Genomic DNA, 21892 nt, shown 5'->3' with positions numbered 1-21892 from the left:
AGATGTCAAAACAGTTTGGTGTTAATTACGACAGACTCCCTCAGCATGATGCCACCATCGCCGTGCTTGACAAGTGGTACAGTGTTGCTAAAGCTTCAGCGTGACTCCCCCTTCATCTCTCCAGAGGAACTCTTGGCTTACGCAGGTGGTCGGCTGCAGATTTCACTCAAGCTTGAAGGTGTAGATGTTGGAGCAGGCCCTTCGTTTTCTTGGCCTGAAACCGAATATCAAACACGAGTCAAAAATGTGTCACGTCGGAGATATGAAACAGTCGTATAGCCGTGTGAAAAGCGCAGCGTTCTTTTTGAATAAGACCTGGCAGAACCCGTCTCGTTTTCCAGATGTCTAAAAAGTTCTGTGTTAATTCTCCTACTCTCAAAGAGCCTTATTGTGTTACATGAATCCCCCGAGGGGCATATTTGGGCCAGGGGCCAAAGCCAGGTCATTCATTGGTGGAATTGGTTCATAAGATTGCTTTAATTGCAATGATTAGAGGAGCTAATGTGATACACTGAATTGCACTGTTCCTTGCTGGCGCGGTTTAAGGCTCCGGTTGCAGAAATCATTACGAGTCAGCCCCACCAGTTTTGTCTTGTTGATTAAGTAAATAATTGGAGTTGCTTATAAGCATCCCATGCATTTTTAATGTTCCCGTGAAGGGTAAAGCTATTTGGATACGTGGCACTGCGCAATTAGGGGGTGAAATGATGAAGTTGGAAATCTTCTGGTGTTTTGTCCAAAGGCCAAACCGACGAGTGAGTCAGCTGTGAGCAGCACGGGCGACCCGATGCATCACAAACGGTCCAAAATGAAACCGGAGGACGAGCTGCCGAGTCCGGGAGCGGTGAGTGTGCAGGTGGGTTCAGTCCGCTTTAAACTTAATTCAGACCAAATCTGGATAAATGGGTACGAGTCGGAGCTGCTTGTTTTTGTAAAATAAGCCTTGTGAGCTGATGTTGAATAAATGAATTCAATTTAATTGATCATTAGTTACTGACTTTACCAGCATTACTGATCATTTGTCCAGAAATACAACTTCAGAATTTCCTTAAATCCAGGAACGCAACTGAGAAATGGTACAGTGGTACTTGGTGCAAACGAGCTCTTTTTGTAATATTTTACAATGTCAATGGCAAATTTATTTCTATAGCAGCTTTAAAAACAAAAAAAAAATTGGCCAAAATGCTTTCACAGTTACATCACTACTTGTAAAATAACTAATTTAATAAAATTGTAATAAGAATAAATAAAACACAAAACATTCGAGATTTCTAAGAGCTATTTAGCGTCTCACACTCAACCAGTCAAAGGCAAGTAAAAACATGAGTTTTTAAAAGACATGTGAAAGATGCTGCGCTCAGAGAGATGCAAACATGCCGAGGTCGGGTATTCCACAGTCATGGGACATTTATCTATGTTTTAACATTGATCTCAGAACATTGAGGAAAAACTGGCAGATTAACCCGAGTCCTCTCCAGGGTGTCCACTGAGGAGTTCACATAGATAAGATGTGGGTAGACTATTTAATAAAGGTGCGCAATGACATTCTTAAATCAATGCGAAGAGGGGAAGGAAAGCTAATCAAGAGGTTTTAAGACTGGAGTTATGAGTCCGTGCTTCTTTGTACCCGTGAAAAAGTAGATGAGCCGCAGCGTTTTGGGTTATTTGGATGTAGCCTGAAATATAAGGAATTACAATAGCATGAGTAAACTTCCCAAGATCATTAAAAGGGTGTGTGTGTGTGTGCGGGGGTGGGGGTGGGGGGGGGCTTAATTTTAAACCAGATGACCTCGGTTTCCTTTTCGTTGAGGCTTAAAAACTCTAACCACATCCAGGCTTTATTTGCAGCCATAAGGGCTATCTGTGCATTACTGCTGCTTAAATGGCATATAGACCTGAATGTCATCGGCAAAACAAGGAAGAGGTATATAATGCTTCCTGAAGGTAGACCTTTGCATCTAAAAATAAAACAAAAACAAAAAATGCAATGACCCTAATATGGACCCATGGGGAACCCCAAAATGGAGAGGGACTGCTGAAGAGGAATAGGCCCCTTGATTACAGTTACTCAAATGTGATTTCTCTCAACAAATATGTATATCTTCAGTTCTCACCTCTTTGGAGTTTCTGATTCTTCAGAGAAGGGGTCCTTCCTTTAAAATGCTCTAAAATAGAAATGACCAGGTGCAAACCAATCATGCGTAGAACCTGGCCTTGTCAAGCTAAGACGTTCTCAAACCTTCGTCAACACTCGTTAAAAGATTAGCTGCTAAAAATGAAAACGAAAGAACTCAGTTGTTATTTTCAAAAGCCATTGCAGGCGCTTGTTGTATGTTAATTTCATACTGCAAAAGGAACGGTTTAAATAGAATAAAAAAAAAAGTCTGACTGTAAAAATGCTGCTTTTCTGCCAAGTGGCAAGGACGACACTCAATCTTTATTCTCTCGCATGTGACTGTCTTGTTGGTGTTTTCTCCTCTTATCACGTTCAGTTTCCAACGCAACACAATCGTTGATCTTTGGCCGTCGGAGGGGAAAAATTCATTTCGCTCTTCTTGTTTAATGCAAAAAAAAAATTTAAGTGGATGGGGGAAGAGTGACAGCGATGTGCATAATCAAATGGCAAGCATTGGCATTGTTGAGGAAAAAAAACAAACAAGCATATTATCAGACAGCAGCCGCTGAAAGCAAGCCGGGCTCTGTGCCCCCCGCAGTAGCCCACTCAGAGTCCATGCTCAACGAGGGCGTGTGAGGATAAAATCTGTCAATTCAAATAGACTACCTCCATGTAGGAAGAGTGGGCTAGAGTCCTTATAATAACACCCAGAGTTCTGTCAAGCAGAGACCCCAAATTCAGAGAGGCCTTTTTTCACTGCAAAAACGGAACAAAAAATAAGTAAAATGTTCTTAAAATTAGTGTATTTTTCCTTGATTTGAGCAAGTAAAACAGATGATCTGCCAATAGAATAAGATTTTTGCTCTTAAAATAGGAACAACTTATCTATATCATCTTATTTCAAGTGCAGTATATCTAATTATCTTATTTTAGGGGTCAAAATACTCATTCCATTGGCAGATAATCTTATTTGCCTGCTCAAATCTAGGACAAAAACACTAATTTTAAGAACATTTTACTTATTTTTAGATTCGTTTTTGCACTGTGACCCAACGCTATAACTCTCTGCTGGGCTGGTGACAGATCTCTCTTATGGCAGGTTTATATGTTAGTGAGCTGAGGCATTACGACTTTGCTCTCGTGTCACATCTTTCTCAGTATATCTGTTCTCCGCTGGTCATGCAGGACCATCCCGACGGGATGACTCTGGTGAAGGAGGAAGGGGACAAAGACGAGAGCAAGCAGGAGCCGGAGGTGGTTTACGAGACAAACTGCCACTGGGAGAACTGCTGCCGGGAGTTTGACACCCAGGAGCAGCTGGTGCAAGTGAGTATCCAGCAGCACTCACCGCTTTTAGGAACCGTCTCAGTGGAGTAAAAGGTGGCGCAACATAACATAACTTGTACCTTTAAGAAAATGTAAAGGTTGTTCTCCGAAAGTGATTACCCCAGAAATTACCTGCAGGGCAAAAAGGGAACTAAAAGTAAGTAAAGTTTTCTTGAAATTAGTGTTTTTGTCCTCAATCTGAGCAGGTAAATAAGATTATCTGGCAATGGAATGAGAATGTTGACCCTTAAAATAAAAATATTTTGATATACTGTACTTGAAATAAGATGATGGAGATGAGTTGTTCTTAATTTAAGTGCAAAAATCTTATTCCATTGGCAGATCTTTTAAACTTGCTCAAATCAAGGACAAATACACTAATTTCAAGGACATTTTACCTACTTTTACTTCCCTTTTTGCACATTTTAGTTCTTAAAACCTTAAGGTTAGCTTGACGCTACTTCCCAGAACTTATATCAATTTTCTAAACTTGCATTTTTCTCTGAAGGTACCTCACTGCAAAAACTGAACTAAAAATAAGTAAAATGTTCTTTTAATTAGTGTATCTGTCCTTGATTTGAGCAGGTAAATAAGATGATCTGCCAATAGAATAAGATTTGTGCACTTAAAATAGGAACAACTCATCTCCATCATCTTATTTCAAGTGCAGGATGTCTAATTATCTTATTTTAGGGGTCAAAATACTCATTCTATTGGCAAATGATCATATTTACCTGCTCAGATCAAGTAAAAAAACACTATGTTTAAGAACATTTTGCCTATTTTTAGATCCGTTTTTGCAGTGCATGCACTGTCCTGGACAGTTAAAGCATCTACTAGTTACTTTCCCTAAACAACTTACTCCTTGTTTTTCAACAAACTTAACAGGTACTTTGCAGGACAACTACTGGTTACTTTTATCTAAACGTATAAGTTACCTTCCAGGAACTTTCCAGGTATCATCCTGATGTTTGTGGAACGTACTGGTTTCTTTCTAGGAACTTACCTGCTAAGTTACAGAAAGTCCCTGGTACAGCAAATGGAAGTACCCCCACCTAAAAGGTCCAAGAAGTTACAGGCTGCACTGGAAAAAGGGAACTAAAAGTAGGCAAAATGTTCTTCAAACGAGTGTATTTGTCCTTGATTTGAGCAGGTAGATAAGATGATCTGCCAATAGAATGAGTATTCCGACCCCTTAAAATAAGATAATTAGAGATAATGCACTTGAAATAAGATGATGGAAATGAATTGTTTGTATTTTAAGTGCAAAATTCTTATTGCGTTGGCAGATAATCTTATTTCTCTGCTCAAATCAAGGACAAATAAACTAATTTCAACATAATTTTACTTACTTTTAGTTCCCTTTTTGCAGTATGTGTTACGTATTACCATCAAAAAAAGCTTTAAAAGCCAGCAATTTTACGGCAAACAGCCACCTGATGCAATGAAAGCACACCTCCATGTAAATAAACAGCTAACGATTAGTCCACAAAGGGTTTTAAGGCCTTAGCTAAACAATCCTATCGGCATAAACACAGGATACCAGCATATACTCTTCTCCATAGGACCACCTTCCTTTAAAAGGCCGGTAAGACACAACAGGTTCTCAGAAAACATTCAGGCGGGCTGCGTTTTCCTCCCCCCCCCCCAGCTCCCCCGATCCCAGCCACATCACCAGAAGCTGCCATCCTGGACAGCGCCTTCTGTCGGGCCCTCAGCTTCTGCGTCTGGCAGCCTGCAGTCGAGTCGAGGCTAAACGTTGACGTTGATGCCGAAATGCGATGCCGGATTCCTGATCGGTTCCAGGGAACGGTGGGAATGGGCTCAAACGCCGGAGTCCCGTCTCACAGCTGGTCGGCGTGAACACACTGCAAAAACAGAATTAAAAACAAGTTAAATTTTCTTAAAATAAGTGTATTTGTCCTTGATCTGAGCAGGTAAATAAGACTATTTGCCAATGGAATAAGATTTTTCCTCTTAAAATAGGAACAACTCATCTCCATCATCTTATTTCAAGTGCTGGATGTCTAATTATCTTATTTTAGGGGTAAAGATACTCATTCCATTGGCAGATAATCTTATTTACTGGCTCAAATCGAGGACAAATAGACTAACTTTAAGAACATTTTACTTGTTTTTAGATCCGTTTTTGCAGTGCACATCTGCCGGGTTAAGGCTCATAGAGCTCTGTGCACCTCTGCCGGACCAGACCCCCCCCCCCCTCCCAGGTCGGCTGTGGTGATTCTCACAGAAGCTCGGAGATGGATGTTCCCCCATCATACTTCGCCCGAGGGCTCCGTCTAAAGGAAGGAAGAAGAAGAAGAAGAAAAAAATGCCATTAGCGTAATCATCGTGTCACCTCTGCTGTGGCCGGAGCTGCTTTTAGCTTTGCTTTCGCGGCATCTGAACCACTTAGCCTTCATCTGAGCAGCAAAGCCAGACGAGAGTTGGACAAGTGATGAAATTACACCCGTAGAAGCGGGGGGGGGGGGGAGTGCTCACACACACACACACACACGTGCAGCTGAGAAACACATCAGGACCCATCTGATAGAAAAGATCCTAAGCTCTCCACAGCTGTCTGCTCGCCCGTCTTGACATGGCAATCCTCAGCCGCGGTGGTAACCCCTATCTATAATTGATATCCTCAGCGCGAAATGGGCTTGCCTCCCATGTTTGAAGGGCTCAGCTCAAAAGGTTTTGAGGATCTTGACAACTTCTTGCCCCTGTTTCAGGAGGCGGGACGAGCAGCCCCGGGAAAAAAAAGGAACCGCAGGCAAACGTTGCTCACCTTCTCCCCCTGCTGTGCTCGGCCAACCGGATGGAAACAACGCGGCCTCTCTGATTAGTTTTCATGTCTCTGTCTTGGAATTTGGAATTTCTGCCATCAGGCTTTTTTGATACGACGGTTTTATTTCTCGTTTTTTTTTTTTTTTTTTAATGCACATAGAGATATGCAGAGAGATGCCAATAACGGTCCTCGCCTACAGAGTCCCTGCCCCTCTAATTCAAGCAGAGCGGACGGGAATATGCTCTTATCTCTCCACACCCCCCCACCCCCTCAGTAATAGGATAAGTACAGTATTTGGGACCACAGTGGCTCTCTTCACTCTCTGGGAGGGGTTTGTGATTGTGGTGGTGGTGGTGGTGGTGGTGGGGATTTCCATATATCCAAACAATGGAGCGTCCCCTTCCCCCGTGTTTGTCTTGAAACAGCTTCAGGGAGGAAAAAGCAGTTATGAGAAAACAAATCTATCAGTTTTAAGCTGAAGCAAGGTTTAGGTTTCACATGTTTTAAACGCGACCGCTGTCTGGAAATACTACCCTAAACCGTGGCTTTTTCGTCGCTGTCGGCCTAATTTTTTTTTTTTTGGAATCGAGCCTTCACGCCACCCTCATCGCTTTCCACCTTGTTCAAAAGAGCTTTCATGTAGAGTGCTGTTGACGCGCATTTCTGCACCCCTCTATAACATGCTTTTTTTTTTTTTTTTTCCACCGGCGTTGCTTTATCACGCGCGTTTAAATGCTCACGGTGCTGCCGATAAGATAAGCATCAGATCTATGCAATTTGGCCCACTTTATCAGGCCTACCCAGTCAGCAAACGCGAGGCGGGTGTCAATTTTTAGTTTCCTTTTTTTTTATTTATTACATTTCTGCTCACTTTTTTTTTTTTTTTAAACTCACAGGCCTTCCCCCCCCCATCTATCCCTTATGGGGATGATTCCCTCTCTTTCTCCCTTTCTCATTTTTCTCCCCCCCCTCCTCTCTTTCCTCTCAGAGGGAGCACTGTTAAAGATAAGGCTGGTGGCTTCTTTAATGTCTCTCTTGAAGTAGGCTTTTATTCTGCTTTTTGTCGCCTTAGAGGCCAACCCCTCGCTGGTATAATTCCCTATTATGGCCTCTTTCAACATTCTGTTATTATTTTCTTGTTGTTTTTGCATGTTGTACACAGATCACAAGTCTACAAGGCAGCACCGTGACCAGTTTTATGACTTTTTCTCTATATTTAGAGCTACATTGACCTCTAATGACTTTTTTTTGGGGGGGGGAAATTACTTGCATTAAATCTACTTACTTTTTCTGGTGTTATTGGAGAAGAGTCTGATATGAAAGCACAAATCGAGCTCACTTTTTCTGGTGATGAGCGGCAGGATTGCTGCACTGCAAAAAGGGAACTAAAAGTAAGCAAAATTCCCTTAAAATTTGTTTACTTTTCCTTGATTTGAGCAGCTAAATAAAACAATTTGTCAATGGAATGAGAATTTCTACCCATAAAATAAGATAATTAGATGTCCTGCACTTGAAATAAGATGATGAAGATGAATTGTTCCTATTTTAAGTACAAAAATCGTATTCAATTGGCAAATAGTCTGGCTTACCAGCTCAAATCAATGAAAAATACACTAATTTCAAGAGGATTTTACCTACTTTTAGTTCCCTTTTTGCAGTGTGGGGGTTGCTGGGGGTCCCACCCCTGCCCCAAAGCACTTACAAGCGCCCCAGTCTTATTGCTTGAGTCCCTCGGCATCCAGACGGCAAATTAATTGCGTAAAAGCAAGATGTAATTGTAAAATTTTCTTTCTCTGAAATGAAACTCATTAATTTTCCCAGTTCATTTTTAGAAAAGCGAGATAAAATGGCGAACTTTACCCCTAGAAATTCACGTCTCTGCCAAACGCTGTCCGAACATTGCAAAAAGGCAACTAAAAGCAAGTAAAATTTTCTTGAGAAGAGTGTATTTGTCCTTGATTTGACCAGGTAAATAAGATTATCTGCCAATGCACTTAAAATAGGAACAACTCATCTCCATCATCTTATTTCAAGTGCAGTATATCTAATTATCTTATTTTAGGGGTGAAAACGCTCATTCCATTGGCAGATAATCTTATTTACCAACTCAAATCAAGGACAAATGCACTCATTTCAAGAATATTTGACTTACTCTTAGTTCCCATTTTGCAGTGAAATGCCAATAATTTCTCATTCACGGCTTTTTGTAGACCTGCAACCAACCGAGATGTTTTAGAAGCTCATTAGTTTCACTAGCTTCAGAAGATCTTTGAGGCCCAGGTGAACATGTTCTCTCAGTTTAGCGCCGGCTCAGCCACAAACTCGATGTTGCGACGTTTCTCAGATGGAAAGCTGTAATGTGTGCTGCCTTATTCAAACTCCCGTTGTGTGCCTCGCTGTGTTAAAGAATGATAAACGCCGGCGCAGTCTAAACCCCCCCCCCCCCCCCCCCCAAACACCACCACCTTCAGCCCTCCTCTCTGGCTGCTGGCGCAGGCCTTTAATTGGTAAAACGCAGCTTTTTTTGATCACGAGAAGGATTAGGCCCTTATCTGTCTAGAGTATCTTACTCGGAGATGAAAAGACCGCTGAATTACACATGCCAATTTCAGCTCCCTGCCCCCTGCTTCTCATTCGCTTTCTCTCATCCTCCCTCCTTCTCTCACTAACCCGCTCTCAATTCCCACTTTCATTTACTCCCTCCCTCCGTCCCTCTCATTGCCTTCCATCTTTTCCTTTTTCATGCTTTTGCTCTTTTTTTCTCCCCCCCCCTCCACCTCTCTTTACACAAAGCATTTCAGCAACTGACATCACAAAAGAGCATATGATTTATTAGGCAATGTTTGATAAAGCTAAACGGTGTTGCGGGTCCCATCGCTTTGTGAAATTGCCTTGTAAACAGACCCTCTTTTCATGCACGCTTGCATTCTAATGCATGAAGGCAGCGTCCCAAAGAGGGTTTGATAAGGAAACGTGGAAATGAATACTGAAGGGAACAAATGGTGGGAAATAGCGGGGGGGGTTGAACACGATATGATTTAGTGTATTCCTGTATCAAGTGTTGAGATGGTGGAATGCATACAGTTATAATTCAAATTGTTAAAGCTGCAAGCAGCGTTGAGTGATCCTTGCAGTTTGGTGGCCGGAAGCTTTGGGCCAGTAAAGTTTGGTTTTATGGCGAGAAGCTGGATTTTGAGGCCTAGCCATGCCCGCTTGCTTTCTCAGAGCGGCAAGTTTTTAATGTATTTCAATGCCTTTTAAATGTACTGATCCCCTTTTCAAGGCGATAATCAGAAATGTTGCCGGCCGGTGTTTGAGTTCAACCAAATGCAGCCTGTGTAACGTGTACAAAATGGCACTTTTGATACAAAATGAGCAACTTTCTGTAGGGCCTTAAGGTTGTATTGTGTTGAAGAAAGGTAACATATGTGGGCCAAATTTTAAAACCTCTCTTGAAGGAGCTATAAGTCAGATATTTACTGTAAAATCAACCTAAACACTGCAAAAACATGACTAAAAATAAGTAAAGTTTTCTTGAAATAAGTGTATTTGTCCTTGATTTGAGCAGCAAGTTTAAATGATCTGCCATTGGAATAAGATTTTTGCCTTTAAAATAGGAGCAACTCATCTCCATCATCTTATTTCAAGTGTATTTTATCTAATTATCTTATTTTAGGTGTAAAAATACAAATTTCATCGGCATATCATCTTATTTACCTGTTCTAATTAGGGACAAATACACTAATTTCAAGAAGTTTTTACTTATTTTTAATTGTTTTTTTTTCTAATTTGTCACCTGGGATGGAAGCAACATTCCCTATAAACAATCGGTCCTCTCCATCAACGTCATAGTCAAGTTTTTCTTCTCTCAAGCCTAGAGGTACGGTCCAGAAATACTTTGGTTCAGAGTGTAGCCCGTGTTTACTTCCTGGTTCCTGAGCCAATCACATGAGAGTTCTTAGGGTTCCCAAAACAGAGCGCAGCATTTGGTATTTTATCTTGGCAAAATAGTAGCAGCCTGCAAACATAGAAGCCAGTAAGAGAAACAGAACAAAATAAAGCATCATATACCTGTGCTGTGTAAGTAAAAATTCAGAAGTGCAACAGCAGACCGTAGAGTGTCCATGAAAGGCGTTTTGTATGTGTTGTTCAGGTTTTAACCACTAGGTGTCATTAGTACTTATTGTTCCTTTAAGGCAGAGTTTTAGTCTGATTAGGTTGAGATAGTCAAAGTATTACTTTAACAAGAAAAATGGGACTTCCTGTTGTCAGTGGGCCGGGCTTAGGTGATGTAACAATATGACTCTATAGTGTCAGGACCAGATCTGGATTAATCATGGAAAGTTTGGCGTGACTCTGACTTTTCTTCTGCAAGTCATAGCGGGCCCCGCCCACATCCTTTGAAGAAAAATCTGGTTTTTGATATTTTTCAATTTCCCATAAGAGAATAATGGCCACGTTTGAAGCTGATACCTCGTCTCAGAATGGCTTTTATCAAATTAAAAGGGCTAGAAATGTCAGTTTGAATATGGCAACTTCAATTCGTAATTTTTTTCCATGTTATTCTGTTCACCGTCACTTATAGCCATTTTAATAATGCTCCCTTTTGGTAATGTTTTCCACAGCAGGTTTGTGTTTCACGACTACAATTTAAAGTTTGAACCGGGCCACGCCCACACCCTTTGATGAAAACTCTGTAAACTAAGCAGATTTAAAAGCCCCTTTATGTTAAAATCCATTTGAGGATTTCATGAAAATACAACATGTGTAAAATGTCAAACCAGAGGGCATCTTGATCCAAGATGGCAACATCAACATCTACATGTGGAGCGATATTCAGCAGTGCCATTTAACTCAATTGATAACTAAACTTTTCACTGTTTAATTGGTTTCACTGCAGAATTCCCTGACTTTTTGCCTTTCGTTTGGCAGAATGACGAGGAACCCTGCAGATACAGTGGTTCCTTTTTGCTGTGTTTGGTGCCTAAGTATCCGTTATACGCTGGCTGATTTTGCCTTAAAACACGGGGTGCGGGGGGGCTGAACCAAGAGAATAGTGCCTGCACCTGTGCGTGTGTGGAAGCACAGCGTTCATACGTCACAGCCGATGCCTGAGTCCCCAGTGTCCCGTGTCCCACGCCTTCCCTGTTGTGCGACTCCCTCCCAAATCCATCTTGGTGGCGTTTTTACAGTTGTTGGCCGATAAGCTGGCAGGGGGAAGACGAATAACCCGCCGCGCCACAGCTATCAGCACCTGTTTGTCGATTTAGCCGACCAACGGGACCTGTCTGCTCAGCATGGAGATTATTGATTCAATAAGAATTGCCATTAGATCATGCCATTAGGTTTTTTTCTCTAGTCCTGCCCTCACCCCTCCACTGCGGTGTTGCCTGCCCCCCCCCCTCGCCTTAGTGTCAGCGCGGAGCCTAATGCATCACACCCGTCACCGACCTCCTTCATCTGTGCAGACGGTGGATGTGTGTGAGTGCGGCGGCTGCCAGCGCGTGATCCAGCTCTACAGCGCTCTCCCATCGCTCTCGGGCGCGGCATATCGAACGCGGGTCACAGCAGACCGATCGCTTGCCACCGGGATTCCCTCGCCAAAGGGGAAGAAAAAGAGAGAGGGTGGGGTTCCCTGACGCCCCGACCAACGCGGGAAAGGAGATGGATTTAGGCCTGGTTTTGTCACTTTAAAAATCACAGAAATGCCAACTGTGGTTGCTGTTTTCGTGATAAAGTGACTTTTAAAAGTATTTTTTAAGCCTTTTTTTTTTTTTTTGCGCATCATGTTACAACCACAAACCTCATCGGATTTTATTACAATGTTTTTTTTTATAACTGACCAACAAAGAGTACGGCTGTATGATGGAAGCAACATGATACATTGTTTCATTTTTTTTTATTCAATCAATTTTTATTTGAATTCCTTTACGTGAGGCATACACGTTTATTTACCCCCCTTTTACTTTAATATCCTCAAATAAAATCTGCACTGCAAAAACGGAACTAAAAATAAATAATCTTTTCTTAAAATGAGTGTATCAGTCCTTAATTTGAGCAGGTAAATAAAATGATCTGCCAATGGAATAAGACTCTTGCACTTAAAATAGGAACAGCTCATCTCCATCATCTTATTTCAAGTGTAGGATGTCTAATTATCTTATTTTGGGGGGTCAGAATACTCATTCCATTGGCAGATCAGCTTATTTACCTAAAAACAAATTTTAAGAACATTTTACTTATTTTTAGATCCGTTTTGGCAGTGTGTTGCAACCAACTGGAAGAAACAAATTAGAAATTAGAGGAGAAACTAATAATTATTATGTTATCATGTTTCCCGGATTTTTCCCATTGTGGGGCGGTTAAGGTATTTCTTAAGTACAGTGATTTAACACCAGTATAAATACAGCTGTTCTGTGAAGGCTTCGGAGGTGTGTTAGAACAAAATCTATTGTGTTTTCTGGAGATTGCAACGCACCGAATATTGGTGTTAATTTTACTGCTCCCTCGTTTGTCGGTGGTTATTCTTTGCCTTTACCGGAAAAAGTTAAAACCGATGTGGATTCCCTCTGGATGTCTTGACTACGGATGGGCAGGAGGCCCGAGATGGCCAGTGGGAGCAACACTGGAGGGGGGGCTAAATCTTTATTTCCTTTTGATCCTGCTTTTTTTTTATTAGTCTTGTGAATAAACGTTTCAGCAAAGCAGAAGATGCTCAAACCTTAAAATCGGCCTAGTTGTACACAACCCTGAGGTTAAAACATTCTCAGGAATGTCGTAATAACGGCAGGTTCCTTCGCTCAGGATATTGTTTCTCTCTGGCTTTATATTGCCCTCAGAAAAGGCACTTCAGAGGCCACCTCTCTGTGTCTGTTGTAATCCCCCACTCCCCTCTTCACTTCCTTCATTCCTCTAACATCCACCACTTTCCTGATTTTACATGGCAGTTTAGTGAGATTAGAGCACATGGGAATGCTTGGCTGGACTTATAAAGGCCTCATATTTCAGAAGCCTTGAGTGAATTTCTGATTTCTCACTCCTCTGCCATTTCTCGTGCTTCCTCGGTTTAAACAGTTGCAGCGACAGCACAACTGTCGGCTCTTGTCGCAAAGTGACGAGGGGCCCAAAGTCATGCGAAGTGACAGGGTTGGTTTGAAAATTCCCCTTTCAGGTCGGACGCAGAGTCTCAAAAGCCTTGTACACTTTCCAATAAGAACAACAACAAAAGAACGCTGGAAGGGAAAAAAAGAAATGATCCAAATCTTTTTTTTTTTTTTTTTTCCCCAGCACATCAACAATGACCACATCCACGGCGAGAAGAAGGAGTTTGTGTGCCGGTGGGAGGAATGCTCTCGAGAGCAGAAGCCCTTCAAGGCGCAGTACATGCTCGTGGTCCACATGCGCAGGCATACTGGGGAAAAGCCACACAAGTGCACAGTAAGGATGCCCCTAAATGTGTTTGCAGATGGCAAATTGAGTATGATATTGTGTGTTTTGCATATTTTATGAATTACAAAGGAGAGTATCTGTGGTTAATCTTTTCCTCCTTCAGTTTGAAGGCTGCACCAAGGCCTACTCGCGCTTGGAAAACCTGAAGACTCACCTGCGCTCCCACACGGGGGAGAAGCCGTACGTGTGTGAACATGAAGGCTGTAATAAGGCTTTTTCCAACGCATCGGACCGGGCCAAGCATCAGAACCGCACACACTCCAATGAGGTACGGAGCGAGGTCCATCCTTCCACCTTATCGCTGTGTTTTGTGCAGGTTTCCTGCTTAAGCCCTAACCTGACTCTAGTACTATGGTTTTCGCTCCGCCTAGCTTCACTCACATCCATCTGGGACATCTCCCATAGAGAGTGATTTCTCCAACCAATTTTATTGTCCAGCCAATCAGGACGCAGGGCTGGAGTTTCATAGATGTGACGTAGTGGAAAAGCGACCGTGACGTGAGACTGTTTTGAATCAGACAGCAATGGCGGCTCGCATCGAGGAAGCAAGCGTTAACATTGATGCTGCTATTTCTTCCGTGTTGTCCAATCTACCTAATATTGTTTCATTAAAAGAACATCAGAGAACGTCTCTGAAGGCTTTTGTTGGTGGAAACGATGTTTTCGCCCTTCTCCCGACCGGATTTGGCAAGTTTTGTTTTCCAGGGCGCGCCCGTGGCGGAGCGGTTAGCGGTTAGCAGTTAGCACGAACCATGTTAGGAGGCCTTTAGTCCTCGACGTGGTCGGCCCGGGATCGACTCCGACCCGCGGCGCTTTGCCGCCTGTCTTCCCCCCTCTTCCTGTCTGTCAGCTCACTGTCAATAAAACACGTGCCACTAGAGCCGCAAACACATTTAAAAAAAAAAAAAGTTTTGTTTTTTCCTGCGTCGCTCTCACAGCGTCACGGGTTAGCTTTGGTGTGAGTGGTTGAAATAGCACGACGATAAAGATGACAGACAAGTGGCTTATCCAATCATATGGAAGGATTTTTGATAAGGCTCAGCCTTTAATAAAGGCAATTCCTATGGAGATGTCCCAGATGTATGTGAGTGAAGCTAGGCAGAGCGACATACATATGGCTAGAGTCAGGTTACTTAAGCCCTGACCTTCTGCAGAAATAACAATTTAACCATATCTAGATAATAACCTAAGTAATTTTTTTTTTTTACCAAAGAGTTTCTTTTTTTTGTTGTTGCCTAAATCAGCCTAATAACTTATTGCGTGAAAAAATGACATGCCATTATTTTAGGAACGTGACGAAAATATAAACTTACAGCAACCCTTTGTGTTTATTCTCTAAAAATGGTTCAAAAATTAATTGAAAACTGGAGATTTGAATCTGCCAGGACGGATGTACAATGTGCAATCTCCACCTGTTAAATAAACTAATTAGATCCTGTTGTGGCGTTCTGCCTCAGAAACCGTACGTGTGCAAAATCCCGGGCTGCACCAAACGCTACACGGACCCCAGCTCCCTGCGGAAGCACGTGAAGACGGTACACGGGCCGGAGGCGCACGTCACCAAGAAACAGCGCGGCGACTACCCGCGCCCTCCGCCTCAGCTGCGGGAAGCCGGGGGCCACAGCCAGGGCAGGTCGCCCGGCCAGCTGCCCCTGGGTGGCTACACGGACCAAAAGGAGTACAACCACGCTACCTCAAAACAAGATGAATGTCTGCAGGTGAAATCTATCAAGACCGAGAAGCCGATGGTAAGACTTCCATCTTTTTGTTTTAATATACTGACGCAGCTACGTATTTTCTTTTTCTAACATTCAATGTGCGCTTTTAATGCCTAAAATGAATGTGAATAAGGGGGTAGGGGGGGTTCCCGCCAGCATCTTCTAATGAGTACATCTTTCCCTCTATCCAATGCTTCGGCATTTCTCTCCGTTCTTTTCTAAGGACAGTGGGTAATCAGGTGAGATGGGTTTGACACTACAACCGTTTGCCCTTCATCTCATCCTGCCGTCTCTGGCTGTCCTCATCCTGTTGTGGCCCAGTCGACATTTTCACCCTAAACGTGCCCCGTGTGTCCCCCAGTCTGCTTCTGCATCTCCAACTCATTACAGTCGTGGAAAATGTTATTTGTTCTCATTTTTTGTTTAGCATTTTTTTTTTTGTTCAGTTTATTATTACAATGTTTTCCAGTGAGCAGAGCCCGGGGCTTTTGAAGATGCACCACAAAGTTGTCTGCTGATCTAGCTTGTTTGACCCTAATTGATGACCACCTCAAACTCAGAAATCTGTTTTTTTTTTTCTGATCTTTGAATGCAACATGCAGAAGCTCTACCAGGTCAAGGTTGACACACTGCAAAAGCAGAACTAGAAATAAGTAAAAATTTCCTTAAAATTGGTGTATTTGTCCTTGATTTGAGCAGGTAAATAAGATGATCTGCTAATGGAATAAGATGTTTGCACTTAAAATAAGAACAACTCATCTCCATCATCTTATTTCAAGTGCAGTATGTCTAATTATGTTATTTTATGGGTCAAAATACTCATTCTATTGGCAGATAATGTTATTTACCTGCTCAAATCAAGGACAAAAAGAAAATTTTACTTATTTTTAGATCTGTTTTTGCAGTGCATTAGTGCTCTTTGCGGTGGATGCTGTTAATGAGTGAAGATGAATAAAGGTTAGCCGTTTTCATGTGTAAAATTCAAGTCAGAGGAAGTATAGAGATCTGAAAAGCTGCTTCAAAGAAAGCTCTTTTCTACAACATTAACCCTAAAACTACAGATAGTTCTCAGTAGTTTTCTAAACATACAATTTACAACACACAAATTAGTATATTTTACACACCCTATGTACAAATGCAGAAAACATGAGGAAAATCATTTTTTTGGTTTAACGTATTAATTACCATACAAAGAAAATTTGAAAAGCTAAGTTTTTTTTAAAGCAACCTAAAAGATTTTCTTTTTTTTCTTTAAACGTCACGTTTCCTCACAATTACCTATATCAGGCTTTAAAGGGTTAATTCAGGCTGTGAAAGAGTTTGACGCCCAGCCGATAACAGGAAGTTGCTCTGTTTTACTCTTTCGGGCTTTTAACCCACATCTGTCATGGAGGATGCTGAACTTGTTAATACAATAGGTAATGTGGGACGATAAATAGTTAAAAATGTCACCTCTCCTTTAGTCTAAAATAATAAAATTCAGTTTGACAGCAATTGCTGTCTCACAAATCGCTGTGATGTGACCTCTGCCCCTAACATTAATAATTAATGTTAATAATTATTAATGTAATAAATTGTGTTTGGTGCATCTCTACAAGTCACCCATAGAGGGCGCTCAGACATTCGGGGCCCAGCATCGCAAACACGCGCAATATCACAGAGATCGCGTCTTTTGAGGCATTGCATCACATCCGTCTCATGCCATGATATCTTAATTCTCTGGGCGGCTTTGGACAAAACCTTTCAGTCACGCCGCTGCTCCTGTCTGTCTGTGTCCGTCAGACGTCTCAGCCAAGCCCTGGCGGTCAGTCTACATGCGGCAGTGACCAGTCCCCCGTCAGCACCTATCCCAGCAGTGGAGTCCAGCTTGCTGTGAGCGCCAGACGCTCGCCAGGGGAGGGGCTGGAGGAGGACGAGGAGGAAGAGGAAAACGACGAGGAGGTGGAGGAGGAGTGCGAGGGGGAGCCGGTCCCCGCTATGGACTCCACGGTGTCCGCCGCCACCACAGCCATGCTGACCCTGCAGGCGAGGCGAGGCATCGGCCGGCCCCTGCGCTGGATGGAGCACATGAAGATGGAGAGGCTGAAGCAGGTGAACGGAGCGCTGCCCAGGCTTGGGTCCCTGTCTCCCACGCCGCCCCCTAAGAGTTCGGCAATGCCCAACATCCTGGGGAAGGGTAAGCTCAACTTTGTGAAAGTTCTGTTACATTTCCACAGGCCTCACGTCTTGTGTTCGTTCGATCGGAGCCAAGCAATCCGCAGACAGACCTGAATTACCCTGATTCCCATCTTGCTGCCTCCGGCTGAGAGGTTCAGGCAAAACAAATGTTGGAAAATGTTCCGTTCCACTGCAAAGTGGTATCAAGCTGTACATCATATCAGTGAGAACACCATGTAATGTGATGTTTCATGGCCAATTGTTGCTAGTCGTCCACGCTAACATCTGTTTGAGAGATCTCTCTCTAACTTTTTTTGTCTCTAATCCTTTTGTAATATTTCTTTCACCACACTTCCTTCTCCTTGGTCTCTCTACAGCCGTCCTGACTTTCTCCCTCTGCTTTTCTCAGGATCGTGCCTGGGCAGACAGTGGGGGGTGCCTGCTCCTCAGCCACCTGCTCACGCCGAGCTGGCAAACACGGAGCTAACCGTGCTCAGTTTGCTGCGAGACCGGCGCGACAGCAGCGGGAGCGCCGCCAGCTCGGCCTACCTGAGCAGCAGCCGGCGCTCCTCGGGCATCTCTCCCTGCTTCTCCAGTCGGCGCTCCAGCCAGACTTCCCAGGGCGAGGGCGCAATGCCGGCCCACCATCACCGCCGCCTCCACAACCTCAGCTCCACCGACTCTTACGACCCCATCTCCACAGATGCCTCCCGTCGATCCAGTGAGGCTAGCCACTACGGAGGTGGAGTAGCAGGAGGAGGAGTCGGAGCGCTCTCAGGCGGGAGTTGTGGAGGCGGAGGGGGAGTTGGCTATGGAGGAGGAGGTGGGTCACGAGGGATGCTCAATTTAACCCCCGCACAGCATTACCACCTCAAGGCCAAGTATGCAGCTGCTACCGGCGGCCCGCCCCCAACGCCTCTACCCAACATGGAACGCATGAGTCTGAAGACCCGCATGGCCATGATGGAGGAGGGTGGCAGCAATCACAGCCTGCCACCTTTGGTCAGGGCGCCTTGCTGTGGTGAGGCCAACGGCGGGTTCAACAACGGATTTATGGGGCATGCAGGTTACAGGAGGAGGGTCCTCTATCCTGGCGAGGGAGCTCTGAATGGGAGCCGAAGGGCCAGTGACCCAGTCCGTACACAGGCACCGGAAACCTTTAGTCTGCCTCCGGTGCAGCGGTTCAACAGCCTTAATAATCTCCATCCTCTTCCCCCTCTGGCTCACAATTCTTCGGCTGAATATCGGAGCTTTAACCTTCAGAACTACACGCGCTCAGAGGGCAACCTGCAGAGAGGCCTGCAACACTCAAACACTGGGAGCATTGCAGAAAATGCAGCCTTGGAAGCCCTGGCGATGGAGGGGGAAGGTGATGCTGGCTTGTTTCTTGGCGTTGAAGATATTTTGCCTGATGACTTGGTGCAGTATCTGCACTCCCAGGACCAGATGGATGGTGGCTCCTACCTGCAGAATGAGGGGCAAACAGATTCTAACCAAAGGGATAGCTCCTATCCAGCTGAGGAAGCGGGGGGAAACGGTGCCTTCCCTGGCTCTCACTATCTCCAGCCTCAGCCGGTACTAGAGAGGAAGAGTCCGAGTAAGCTTCCCATCCAGTGGAACGAAGTAAGCTCAGGAAGTGCCGACAGGTCTCCTCAAAGGGTACAAAGCCACGAGTTGCAGTGCGAGAGGTGGCCTGAACCCACAGCTGCATCTACCGGCAGGTTACGAAGCACGCTGCTTCCTCAGCAGGCGCCTGTGGATTTCCACAGCAGCTGCCCACAGGCTAACCAGCCTCAAAGTTCTAGCTACGGTCACACCGGGGTGAAGCTGGAGACGTTGCCTAACGCCTGCATGGAGATGAGAGGCACCGGAGGGTCAAACATCTCACAGGGCATCAATAGCCCTCTTCTTCAAGGTCTTAGACAGCAGATGCCCGGAGGGCCTTTGAAACAGTGCCATTTCCAACAAAGCAACAGCAGGACCATGTGGCAGGTTGGAAATAACCTCATGCTTACCCGGGCCTCCATGGAAAGTCTACCCAGCCTGTCCCAGGGAACCGTTCCAGATCACAACCGGCTGGTACACGCCCCGCACCCACCGATCAGCAGTTACAAGAACCTGGTCAAAACTCAGAAGTACTTCAGTCCACAGAGCTCGAGTGAAATCCACCCAAGCCCCGGCCAGCCCCAACAGCCACAGAGGAGTGGCGATCAGTGCTCCCTCGTGTGTGACGTATCGGGTCTGAAACTGGAGAACCTGGACCATGGAAACTTGGAGCAGACCTTCGCGGATTGTCTCTCCTATCCACCAGCCGACTGCAAGTCTTCCTCCTTCCCCGCTTTGGAAGAGCAGAGTTTGTTAGAGTCCCTGGCTGCATCCGAGGGACCAGGCAGGTGCAACAGGAACACACACGCCCTCCCCTCGCCCGGCACCGACCTAGTGACCAGCACGGTTGATGGCCAAGTCCCAGACGTGTTAGACGAAGGCGTGACTCTGGACTTTGGTGCCATAATGGAGGACAGTTACGACCAGGGTAGCCTGGTCTCTGAGGTACTGAGCGCCTCCATGTTCCAGGGCCTGTCGAGGACCTCGTCACGCCTCACCACCCCTCAAGGAGCCACCGCCTTCAACAGCGTTGCCCCCGGCCTCAGCAACATGGCCATCGGAGAGATGAGTTCACTCCTGACCACCCTCGCCGAAGAGAGCAAGTTCTTAGCCATCATGCAGTAGCTGCTCCTTCTTCCAGCTTCCTCCTCCCCAAGGGATAAAAAAAAAATGGAAACAGGAAGAGAAAAAAAAATTTGGTGTATGTGAAGATTAAGACTCGTACAGTGGCAATCAGGTGGACTTTGTTAGAAGTCGCCGTTGCCAAGCTGTTTTTCTTTTAGGAAAATGTCATCCCCAACAGAAGAGGGATGTGCCATGAGTATGTACAGATAAAAAGTTATATTCCTTTTCTGGAATCAAGGCAATTTTCTTGAAAGCCCATCTCTTTGTACGTGTCGGTGAGTGAAAGCTCATCTTCCTTGAATCAGTATTGTGTATCGTCACTGTTTTAGCTATTTGTAAAAAAAAAAAACGAGAAAAAAAACGCATGTCACTCCAGCTAAACCTCGAACGCCGTCTGCAGGACTGGACAGACACGCTCCGTGTGCCAACCTTCCTAACGCCACAGGTTACACGCCGAGGCAGGGCTCGTCGAGTGTGCCGGTGGCCCCTGAGGACAACTTTAGCATTCGTGGTATATTCACATTTGTTTGTGTTGCTTTTGTAAATCTGTAAAACGTTTCAGTGCTTCGAGCAAGTTTTACCAAGTGGTATTTTTGTCACATGAGGAAAAAGACAAAAAAAAAAAAAAAAAAAAAAAAACGGACAACACATTCAAGTCTTCAGCAACTGTAGATCGTCTTCTACTTGATATCTTAATGGCTTGATTTTAGTTAGTCTGGTAAGGTACTCACAAGTGTTTGTAGTTGTGTTTTTGTATTCTGTTTGTGCTCCGATTTTTAAATGTGGGATTTTACAGCTCTTCAGAGCTGAAGTGTTTCGACGGACGCCCTGTCCTATAAATCCTGGTGCTTTGCGCGTGCTTTCATGGATCGACACGAGTGCTTCTGTGGTTTCGAGATGTCCTAACTCACGAAAAGGTCTTCGGCGTAGAGGTGCTGTAAACATGATGTGTATTGTTTGATAGTAAATTGTGCATTTTGTTTTCTCCAAAGCTCTTAAAATGTCGAATGTGTACTAAGGGTGTAATGGTACATATAGTCGTCCGCGAACCATCACGGTGTGGACGTCACTTGCAGGTACGTGCAATCAGATGACAAACACCTCAGTCGCAGGCGATCGGCACTCTTGACCGGAGGAGTTTTGCACACTTGCTTTTACTGCTTTTTTTTTTGTCACAGCTAAAAAATGGAATAGATTAAGAGACTTTATATATACATACATACATTTCTGGGATGATCAAATTTTTTGCACAATTTTGTACCGACTGAAAACTATGCTAGCTGAATTTTTTGAATGTGGGTTACAGTCTAGACTTACACGCTGCTTTTCATATGTGTTCTTTCTACACCGCGAAAAACTACCACACTGTCACATAGCCAAAAAAACAAAACAAAAAAAACTGCCTAAACAAACCCCCTCCCCTACTCCTTCTTAAACACACACACAAATGGCAACTAGATAGAACTAAACATCGGTTGTTAATATCTGCCCACCTTTACGTATTGGACGATATGATACCGATGTTAATGCCGATATATCGTGTATCCCTTAATTACACTTATGAGTTTGAAGACTCCTGCCTGCTTTTAGTTAGTGGTTTAATTG

At 44.2% G+C, this 21892-nt stretch overlaps 1 protein-coding gene across 1 annotated transcript in view; it reads left to right on the top strand.

Moving 5' to 3' along the window:
* The window catches only part of gli3 (GLI family zinc finger 3), a 154615-nt gene extending 133689 nt beyond the window's left edge, over positions 1-20926 (top strand). Inside the window, exons 9-15 of the mRNA XM_036125807.1 lie at positions 743-856; positions 3302-3442; positions 13521-13670; positions 13786-13950; positions 15140-15430; positions 17183-17576; positions 17967-20926. Of these exons, the coding sequence (XP_035981700.1) occupies positions 743-856; positions 3302-3442; positions 13521-13670; positions 13786-13950; positions 15140-15430; positions 17183-17576; positions 17967-20287 (3576 nt within the window). The 3' untranslated portion in view covers positions 20288-20926. The remainder of the gene's footprint in view (positions 1-742; positions 857-3301; positions 3443-13520; positions 13671-13785; positions 13951-15139; positions 15431-17182; positions 17577-17966) is intronic.
* The last annotated feature ends 966 nt before the right edge of the window (positions 20927-21892 follow it).

The sequence above is a fragment of the Fundulus heteroclitus genome, chromosome 21 (genome assembly GCF_011125445.2).
Source record: "Fundulus heteroclitus isolate FHET01 chromosome 21, MU-UCD_Fhet_4.1, whole genome shotgun sequence".
Lineage (NCBI taxonomy): Eukaryota > Metazoa > Chordata > Actinopteri > Cyprinodontiformes > Fundulidae > Fundulus > Fundulus heteroclitus.
The sequence above is the reverse complement of the archived record's forward strand: the minus strand, read 5'-3'. Positions and strand labels throughout refer to the sequence as shown.